The 11236-nt window shown below is 38.8% G+C and overlaps 1 protein-coding gene across 1 annotated transcript; it reads left to right on the plus strand.

Moving 5' to 3' along the window:
• Positions 1 to 659: 659 nt before the first annotated feature.
• On the plus strand, positions 660 to 9488 carry slc35b3 (solute carrier family 35 member B3). Its single transcript, XM_029529264.1, has 10 exons — positions 660 to 882; positions 2362 to 2598; positions 2869 to 2990; positions 3237 to 3391; positions 4733 to 4840; positions 5171 to 5268; positions 5443 to 5535; positions 5744 to 5855; positions 7212 to 7281; positions 8249 to 9488. The coding sequence occupies exons 2-10, from the start codon at positions 2383 to 2385 to the stop codon at positions 8397 to 8399; spliced, it is 1125 nt and encodes a 374-aa protein (XP_029385124.1). The 5' UTR covers positions 660 to 882; positions 2362 to 2382; the 3' UTR covers positions 8400 to 9488.
• The last annotated feature ends 1748 nt before the right edge of the window (positions 9489 to 11236 follow it).

Raw genomic sequence — 11236 nt, forward strand, 5'->3', positions numbered from 1 at the left:
CAACTTGAGGGTATCATTAAGGGAAAACATTTTGAGATTCATTTAAAAATACTTTTCATTTATACTGCATGTTTGATGTTTATGGTCAGTTTGGGAAAGCTATAATCATGCAGGCATAGTGCCTGGATGAAGCAGCATGACATAAAAACACTTCATATCTCAGAAATGTGGTCAAGTACAGTAGATGAGTTTGAAGGACTCTGAGAAGCATACGTGTTACTTTGACTGACAATCTCCATATCTGAACAGTGACAGTAGAATAATATTGGATAATAGGACTCTGTAAATAAATTTACACACAAATAGCATCACAGTTGAAAGTGTTGGTGAACCAGATTTTCCAGTTGAGCTTGTACTGTAACAATACAGCTTTGGTGAGGAGACAGATCAGGATGCAGCCTACCTACAGGTAAGACATGCAGTCCGAATCATTTCGGATCAATCAAACTACATTGACTGAGTAACTTCCACAGTCTTAAACTCGAGCAGACGATTATATACGTGTATTTATATGAGAGCTCATTTGGGTTGTTACGGAGCTGAGGGGTACTGAGCAGGATCATATTATGAATTTAGTTACCTGCAGGCGCGTGTGCCTGCGTCGACCAATGGGATCACAGTTCAGAGGTCGACGTGCAGCAAAGCGGAAGTTGCTGGATGTCTGCCTCCTGTAGCAGGCAGGCAGCTCTTAGCAGGCTAATACCCTTCTCGTCGTGCTCTTTGCTGTTCGTGCATGCAAAGAAAAAAGTATGTGACAGAGTTGGGAATGTACAAAATATGAAGCACGCAAATGCAGGGAAACTATTTTCACCGGCGTCGACCCTGAAGAAGAGGATAAGCTAACGTAAAAGAAACCCGGAAGTATTGTTGGAAGTACTGAAGGTAGCAAGCTTTCTACTGTAGCTTCATTGGCTGGTTGAAAAATCTACGCCAGCGACGGCATTAACATTTCTGCCATGAGCTGGCTGTGTTTGTTGGACGTCCAGTCGTGTTTGGAGGCTTATTTAAAACCCGCTAATTCAATGGCAGCGTCTACCTAAGCTAAGTCGTTCGCAACCGTTAGCTGAGCTGACGTCATACATCTTCCTTCTCAGTTGAATTAAAATTCAGCGTCTCGGGTAATTAGGCCGATATAACTCAATATAATGAAAGTTTCCGCTGCAGAGCATAGGTTTGGTGTCAGCGTTCCCCTAAAATATGAAACTCATAACTGTATCAATGTATGTTAACGCTCAACTTTCCCAACGTTCACTGAAGTACACACTATAATTAACAGCTGTGATTATTAAAAACAGGAACAGCAGGATTGCTTAAGAGAAAAGAAAAAGAATGTGTATCTATTGTTGTCATGTATAACAACTAAAACCAATGTTACATGTCATCTTGTGTAATACTGTCAGCTGTGTTATTGTGCTGTTGCACCTTGAGTAGAAACAGTTATGTGCATTTGTTATTCACCTATTACATGATACTTAGCATATGCATATTCCATTTGTAATGTAAATGGTGGTGGTGGGGGGTCTTACTTATGCTTTGCTAAACTGTCATCACGGAGTTTGTTTATATGTTTGTTTGTTTGTACTGTAAGAATTGCTGTCTGAATAATCTTTAATTTTGTGGAACCTAATACTAGTTACTGTGCAATATCTCTCTGCATTGCTAGAGCCAGTCTGTGGGTAATGTAGGGTTGCAGCAATAGACTGGTTTTATAGTTCATAATAGTGTGGAACTCGATGGCATTTAGACTTTGTAAGTATGTCTTACCACTCTGTCCACATGTCTGTATGTCCCACAAACAGAGTCACACTGACCTTGATCAGACCCAATGAAGAAATGCACACAAACACAATTTTTCCTGGCATGTGGGGCTGACACAGGGGTGTGTGTCTGAATTAAATATGAAGATAGCATCATGGAACTGTGTTGTTCCATACCTATGTTGATAGTATGTTTTAAGGTTCAGAAACTACCTAAATAAACTACAACAGTCTTTCTATACATTAATTAATGAGACATTATAATATGTTGCATTAAAACAGTTTTAGAGGTGATGCTCTTTGCATACAGTGCTTTTACTTTCATTATTTGAAGTACATTTTTGTGATAATACTTCATAAAACACTTTCAATTCAGGACTTAAAGTTGCAGTACTTTTGCCGTATGGTATTGCTACTTTTACTTAAGTATAGGATGCGAATGCTTCTTCCTGAAATGCCATGAAATTATGTAACAAGGACATTTTCAGAGACCGTCGCCATACTGTGAAAATCTCCTACCAATTCAACTCTAGCTTAAAGCCTATGCAGGAGAACATGATGTGCAAAATGATCATTGTCTAATTATCTCATTATGTCCCTGCAGCCCCCAGCAGCCATAAACACAATGAGTGCCAAATATGGCCTGGTGAGCTACAACAGTTCACGGAAGCACATTTCAATATCCATCCCGTCGACCACAGAGGTGATGTCTCCACACATAAAGTCTGTAGAGGAGCTGAGAGTTCTGGGAATCAACCTGAGCAGCTTCAGCGCCCCCTCACAGTTTTTCATCTGTGTGGCTGGAGTCTTCCTCTTTTACCTCATCTATGGATACCTGCAGGTAAATGAAAAAAAGAAAGACACAATCTAACCACTGGACTGGAGCACACACGCACAATTACATATTCAAATACAAATACAGATATAGCTGTACCTATCTAAACTGTTTGTGGATGTTACAGCGTAAGTGTCTGCATGAATAAACAGTAATTGTATCTTTGTTTGTTTGTACAGGGAAATTCTATTTATTACAAATATAAATATAAACACTAATATAAAAAGTGGGCTTGTTTGTTGCTCCCTCCCTCACTCCCTCTCTCACTCCCTCTAGGAACTGATATTTTCTGTTGAAGGATTCAGGCCTTTTGGTTGGTACCTCACTCTAGTCCAGTTTGGCTTCTACTCGATGTTTGGGCTAGTGGAGCTTCAACTCACACAGGATAAACGCAGGAGGTACACCAAACAAAACAATCCCTTCTTTCAAACTGAACTCTGCTACTGTCACTTAATTTCTATTTCTGTAACACTACAACTTACATTAAAAGTGTACATTTAAAGACGGTTTTCCCTTAGGATGTTGTAGGATGTTATTTGCTTATGTTTTGGAAAAATTATGATGGCAAATTTTTTGCCTTTCAGGCACTTAAGCATTACTGATTTATTTTCAGTTATAATCAGTTATATTTTCCTGTGTTTTAGGATACCAGGGAAGACCTACATGATCATAGCATTCCTAACAGTGGGAACAATGGGCCTGTCCAATACCTCTCTGGGCTACTTGAACTACCCTACACAGGTCATCTTCAAGTGCTGCAAACTCATCCCTGTCATGATCGGAGGAGTGTTTATACAAGGTAAGCTGATTCTGCTATACATGTATTTCTACACAGATCATAACAGATGCAGCTACATAATGCAGTCCGGTTGACACCCGTGCTCTGCTTTGATATTGTGTATTAGTGGATATTGACAAGGCTACTCACTTGTGTGTCAATTTCTCTGTTTAAGTGAACTGAAATTGGAATTCTGAAAGCAATCCTTTCTGCTCCATTGAATACCCCACCTACCTACTTTTTTTTTTAAATGGTGATCACACAACACCCACAATTTTCAATTGCTTCCATTTCATTGTATTTGCATAAAAAATCATAATTCATTGTTGTAACAACTGTTCCAGTTCTCACGCAAATTAGGTTTCTATATACATCATCAAAAAATATGATTGATGTTAGCTTGCAGTTTATACTTAAAATGAATTGCATCCTTATATAAGCCACCCATCTTTGAGATCTTAGCAGTTGACCTTAATAAATCAAGCGATATGGACTTTGGAAGGCTCTTCTTTCACCATTGTCCATGGTTCCTTTGAAGCAATGACCATCTTTCAACTTTGGGTTCCTCCTTTTTTTTTTTTTTAATCTATGTCTATTGTTTTCGCCTGTCAGAGGCCAGTCAACGGTACTTACCTTTTCTTCCTGCTCTTGGTTCCATCTATTCTTTCATCCTCACACGGGGCTTCTCAAGGTTCTGTGTCCTCAACGTCAGACATGTTTAAGGCATTTTTTGCCCTCTCCCTTTTCTTTCTGGATGGATAGATGTGAAGACCATGGTCCCTTAAGGGCTCCAGTGGCAAAACAGATTTTGTTCACTTCGAATGCAAAGTGGAAAGAAAGTGGGAGAGAGGGAGGGATGGATGGAGGTACGGGTGTGGGGTTGCATATGATGTTAGGCCCTTCAAAGGCAAGTCAGGGAATCAAAGCCGACCACAGCCAACCTGATGCTGCGTCCCCTTGTCAACCTCAAGGCATCCATCCATCAGCCTTTTTTGGGGGGTTGGGGGGAGATGCCTTCATCCTGTTGTTTTTTTTTTCCTCACTTTTTCTTTTTCACCCAGTTTTTTGGTGCATTGTAACACACATAACATCAAAACTTTTATTGGATATTGAGCTTTTATTAAACTTTTATTCAAGCAAAGTTGGAGCAAAGTTGTCTCCCAGCACAATGTCTAAATTTGGTTTCTCAGTATTATATATTTCAGTTTAGTTTATTACTGGATTTCAAATTTTTCAAAGTTTTTCCCTGGTTTTGTATGTATTTTCAAAATGTGACTTAGGAGATTCTAGGAATGAAGGATTTCTGATTTTTGAAATTTCTATAAAAGATGTTCAAAATGCTTCATTGCTCTTTGTTTCAAGGTAAACGCTATAATGTGGCTGATGTGTCTGCTGCTCTCTGCATGAGTCTGGGACTCATCTGGTTTACGCTGGCTGACAGCAAAGTGGCCCCCAACTTTAATGTTACAGGTAACATCTCAGAGATACAACAGCAGATGCCAATGGTTTCACAGAAAGCCTTGAATACTATGGCTGCATATTCAGTGTTCACATCATTGCGCTGTTGTCTCAAGGTTAGATTGCTAAAATAAACTAAAAAATATTAATAATAATAAAAAAAAATTCCTGAGACATGCTGTACGGCTTGTGACAATAGGACAAGGCAGCTACGGCCACAATCTCACATCATGTTTCATGAAAACAGAAGTCTCAAGTCCAACATCATTGGTTTCTTAACATTAATGCTTTATTTTCCATGTCTTCAAAATGTTTGTTTGTCCATGTTTGTGTGGCACACAGGTGTTCTCCTCATTTCCCTGGCACTGTGTGCAGATGCTGCCATTGGAAATGTGCAAGAGAAAGCCATGAAACTCCATAATGGGTCAAACTCTGAAATGGTAACATGAATTTATATAAGTAAACAATAAGGCAAATTGAATAGATTGAGTAGATGAATCCAGAATATTGGTTAACTGTCAAATCAAAACCTGACTGTGTCCCACATTTTGGCTGTGAATTGTGCTACTTGCTATAATGTTTGATGTCATAGGAACATTTGGTTGTATTGACAGGTGCTGTATTCATACTCCATTGGTTTTGTCTACATACTGACAGGCCTGCTCTGTATGGGTGGGCTAGGGACAGCAGTGGCATTCTGCTCAGAGGTGAATATAGCCAAGACAATGTCACACGTCACTTGTATACAGTCTTAAAGTTGTAAAAATCTTGGTAAAATGGATCTCGTCTCTATTTTTAGATATGCTCTGTCCTTTAATAAAGTGTAATCTCATGGTACGGCTCACTTGGAATGCTCAGTAATTTTTCCATCTCAAGTTTGTTAAATAAACTCTTTTTTTCTGTCCTCCCCCCCAGCATCCTGTGATAACATACGGCTACGCATTCTTCTTCTCTCTTACGGGTTATTTTGGCATCTCTTTCGTGTTGGCCTTGATCAAGCTGTTTGGTGCCCTGGTTGCAGTTACAGGTTAGAAGAACAGTTTGTCAAACTTAAGTTGCTCTTCTGTTTTTTCCTCTTCTGCATTTCCTTGGTTAAAAAAAAACTGAAAATAGTGTTATAACTCAATATGTGATATCAACATATCACATATTATTTTCATATTTTTATGTCAATTTCTCAGTCAAAAATTAGATGTATTTCTATGAACAAAACTGAGAACATACATTGTCACAAAAAAATTGAAGATTCAGCAAAGTTTTACCTGCTTTTGAGCTTACCTGTAACCCCTGCAACAAAAATGATCACACCTGTGGTTCACAGGCATATAAACGAGCTGCTAACTTCCATGCAATCCAGCATGGCTCCGCACATTTAGTCAATGCTAGATATATTAAGAAGCTGCATTGTAGGCTATTGAACATACAAGTGAACTTAAAATGTTGCACCATATGTAATTCACTATTTGCAAAGCCTTGCACTAAAAAAACTGACAGATTGGTACTTCCTACGTTGCAGACTGATAAGCTTTGGAAATTGGAAACAGCTCAGTGCAAAGGACATAGTATAAAATAAACTTCTACGGATGTTTGATGGGATGAGAGCAAAAAGGTGTAGGAGAGATGAGAGTTACTGCTGGCACAATGAATGCATGTCTGTCTTCCCAAATACTGAATAAAAAGACAAAATGTAGGCATAAGAAGGACATGATTTTTTTTTTTTTTCCCAAACACAATAGAGATCAAAATCACATCCCAAAAAACACACGAGAAGAAGCATTTACCAAAAAAAAAAAGAAAAATCGGTGAATGACCTAAAGTATGTCCTCTAATCTGAATCCAATATAAAATCTTTGAAGCATTTAAAAGCAAAAGTAGAGCAACAAAACCCCTCGAGCATCTGAAAAGAATCATTTGTGAAGAATGACAGAACATCTCTCCACAGATTCAAGACTAGTGTCATCCTCACCTAAGAGGATTGGAGCTATCATCAAAAATAAAAGTAGAGTGTAACAGTATTGATTTAAATACAATTTAATTTGGCAGACATTTCTGTTATTAGCATGAATCTGCTTCATTTTTTGTGTTGTTTTGTTTTGTTTTGGGGGGGGGGGGGTTGTTTTTGCAGTAAGAAAATAAAATTGCACTGAATGACCGAATGTTTTATTACTTAATGTTTCTGTGATTTAAACAGAGGTTCAGTCAGTTTAATACTCTGTGACCCAGGTTAGAAAGTCGCATCTGTTGGGCTTTTTTTCTTTTTTTTTCTCTCTGTTTGTTTGTTGGTGTTTTGTTTTTGTTTTTTTTTTTGTTTTTTTGTTTTTTTGCATGAATGAACCGATAAAACTTGCACTGACTGTCCTGTGAATGTTTGACTCCTTTGCAGTGACCACCGGGAGAAAGGCCATGACTATTGTACTTTCCTTCATGTTCTTCACGAAGCCTTTCACTTTTCAGTAAGTACTGGCACCTTTTGACTTAGATCAGTTATCATCTTGTTTAAAGCGTGACCACTGATCTCTCCTTTGACAAATAAAACTTGATTTGGCTTCTCTGAGCCTGATTTTCATGTCCTCAGTCCATTTTTCGACTCTGCTGCTTTTTCTCCTTGTCCTTCACTCTCCTGCTCACCTCTTAACTCCTCTGTGCTATCAAAGAGGTCTTGTATCAGCTCTACTTCTCTTCATCAGTTTCTTCGTCATGACTTTCAACATGCATACTTTCAAATAACATACAAAAAACACTTCTGTCTCTTCATTATCACCCCTCTTCAGCTGGTTAATGACATTAACTGTAATTACAGTCCCTTTCATGGCTTCACTTTACTCTTTTTACACCAAAGAAATTCAGTATATATATCATCTATAAAGTCCTGAAATCCTGATTGAGAAAGGGCAAATTAGGTTTTTTTTGTTTTTGTTTTTTTCATTTTAGGGGATAAATAGGTGAAATAATAAATAAATATAAAGCTTTGACTTTTGGCTGCTTCTTGTAGATCTTCAACTGGGTTGAGATGTGGTGACTGATCATGTTGTGTGTCATCAGAGTTGTGTTTCGTCCATCAATTCCCCATTTCAATTAGAACATCCCCAAAACCTAACATGTAAATGAGGAAACACCCTCATTACTTCAGTGTTAATTCACTTTCACAACGTATTTACTACTATAGTATAATATACACTATCTACTAGTGTTAAATTATATGTGATTGTGAATAGATGAGTATTATGTGTATTGTATTTGATTCATGCATTATTTTTATTTTCATCAAATCAATCACCATCCATCAAAACATCTGTTATTTTACTCATTTAGGTCTCTCCATGGATGTCTTACTGAATCCTGCTTGGCTAGTTTTCCCATGTCAACTTAATTTCACCTGTCTCTTAAAAATATCTAACCTATCCTTATCTCACTCCTCAGATACATCTGGGGTGGCCTTCTGGTGCTGTTTGGTATTTTCTTGAACGTTTACAGTAAAAACAGAGATAAAATGAAAATTCCCACCATCAAGGACCTAAGGAGCTGGATTCTGACAAGAAAGAAAGTCCGATTCCTCTCACAAAATGTATAGGAGGCTCCCGTAGGCTTCCCTGCACAGGAAGACTGTATCTCTGTACAGATGTAGAGATGACTGCCATTCATCGCGGGATATGCTGAAGCATGTGCCTGATCTATGGGCCTTATCACCACCAACACTGAGCCAAGGATGGGTATACAAGGTACACAGTCAGCCTCATGGATAGTTAAACACTAACCTGCGATGGGTGATGATGGAGTCTCTGTATCCAGTCTCGACCAAGTACACCACTGGTGTAAAACTGACTGTCTATCAAACTGAAAGAAATGTAACTATTTTTAAGAGGGCATCAATTGTTAACGGGCTAATGGTAAAGCAAAGCTTCAGAGGCCCACAGAAACACTCTCAACATGGAGGACAACGCCAAGACCTTTAAGATTCTGAAAAGGGAAACCAGCGCCTTAGTGAACCAAATCGCACAGTTTTGCACTGGAAATGGCTCATCACGTAAGCCCTTGAGTGGTTTGCAGGAAAAAAGCAAAATTTTGTGTAAGGAAAGAGGTCAGAGTGACATGTTGGGTCATCTCTGAAATGAATGTTTGATCCCTATCCTAAAAGAAAGTATATTCAGAAAAAGGCGTATTTGTCTCTGCACGTGCCACAATGACTGTACAAACATCTAATTTACATAAATGTCTTGACGGAAGTGGCTTTTTTTCATATTTTATCATTAATTTATAGCTGATTGTATCCTCGATCATGAAAAATGTGATTGTAATATTCTGGGGAATATGATGACATTTGTTTAATTGCATATCAACATCAACTACCATTATTTGTTAACCGTGTGTGGATGAAAGAGCACCAGTTTTTTTTTTACGATAAAACAATGAGACATTTCTCTTAAAGTTCATCCAGTATTGTGTACTTGTGTGTGTGTGTGTGTGTCTATGTCTGTGTCTTGTCAGCCAGCCCTTATTCTTTCCCTTTGCACCACTTGGGAGAAAAGTTGAAATGTTGCCAAACTGTGTGTGTTTATCCATTCAGTGGCCTCAGGCATGTTTGATTAGGAGTCCAGAAAAAAAGATAGCACTGCTAGACAGAAAATAAACAGCAGTCTTCGCTGTGACTAGCCTATTTGGAGCTAACCTGTGTATGTGTGTGTCATTGACATGAATGCCATGTCTCCATCTTTTGTAAACGGTGAAGAAGCTCACACCTGCTTCTTTTGCAAAGAACTTCTGTTTCCTCTGTTGGGCCATTCAGGTTCATTATGTTGAGATTTATGCCAAGTTTTTCGTTTCCTTTAGTGATTCAAATTGCTTTCTTGCTTGCATTAGCATTTGTGCCAGTGATACGTTTACATTATTGTGTTACAGTGGGTGATAGCGTGCTGTCCTTCACCCAATCCATACTTGTGTTATAAATATTACTATGCACTTGGTTTAAATGGGGAAAATGCAATCTAATGCATTTGTAGTAATTTCCCAAGAGGATTGTGCTTCTCCCGTTTTATTCACTGTGTATCCCACACTGTTCAATTGCGGAGCTCTTTTGATGCGTAGTGAGAACAACACTGATATCTCTACAAAGGACTTTTAAAATGGCTCAATGTCTGTTAATATATTACAGCTAGTTGCATGTGGTCGATGTAGGAATACTCTCTCTCTCTCTATATATATATATATATATATACACACATATAAATTGTATTTATGTATGTGTGTATATGAACTATTGTTCTAAGGTGCAGGGTTGCCAAGGGATGAGAGACACTGCTTTTTCACCTTAGACTGAGAGTTTGCCCTTCTGAAATGACCTGGAACTGGAATGTGGTGCTGATGCTCCATCTGCTGACCTTGCAGTTTGACACCCGACGGAGATGTGCGGGTAAGGAATTAATTTTCACTATAGAGGTGTGCTATTCCATCAAGACGCGTCCAACACTAAAATACTGAATGAGGAAGTATTTAGAGAGCAGAGGAATACATGGGGGGATGTTTTAGTGGAGGTGTTTTGTCCTTGATAATGATAATTGTGTGTATATGTCTCAGTGCCATAGCATGGTGTGAAATGACAGAGACTTGCCAGCTCAGCAGGAGGCAGCTGAGTGTGACGCTCTCAGTGATCCTAATAGAGGCCCAGATATTACAGTCTTTCTTCTAAGCGGGAAACCTAATGCTGGCCCAATTAGTAATTTGGTATTTCATCAAATTTGGCAGCTTGTGGCTGATGACAAACTGACAGAGATCCTCTTTCCTCCAGGGAACCTTTGGCGGTACATCTGTATAGACACGCACACATGAACACTCAGAACTGCTAAGTTTCTTTTGCACAGATTGGATGCATGTAACTCAAGTGAAGACAGAATGAGACTTTGGATGTAATGTGTTCTTGGTTTCGCACGAGCATTATAACATACAGCGCCTCCATTAACTGCAGTTTTTCCATGATTGATGAACGTGGGAGAGAGAGTCAATTATAGGCTGAGCTCACGTTGTTCTCCTAAAACATTCGTTTGTCATTTTATGCACCTTTGATGTGCAAAGAGCAGTAATGCCCCATTGCTATGGGAACAGCCGTTCTCTTCCAGCTCCTTGAAAGGTCATAATGAGATGGGAAAGCCCAGTTGACCCAAGGCAAAGTACATCATTTGTCTTTTAGCACCAGGAGAGCCCACCTAACAAAGCAGGCTGACCCCTGTTAGAATGGTGTGGATTTTGGCCATTTTTCAAAGCCGGATGAGCGTTTACCGTCCACTGAAGTCAGCTGTTTTTATTGTCTTAGACAAACATTTCTCTCCTTAATCATAAATTGCTTTAGGCGTTTTAGTATATGGGCTCTGGAATGATAAAATGTGCACGGTATCTATGAATGAGTATACTGTGTGA

Source organism: Echeneis naucrates, chromosome 20, assembly GCF_900963305.1.
Source record: "Echeneis naucrates chromosome 20, fEcheNa1.1, whole genome shotgun sequence".
Taxonomy (NCBI): domain Eukaryota; kingdom Metazoa; phylum Chordata; class Actinopteri; order Carangiformes; family Echeneidae; genus Echeneis; species Echeneis naucrates.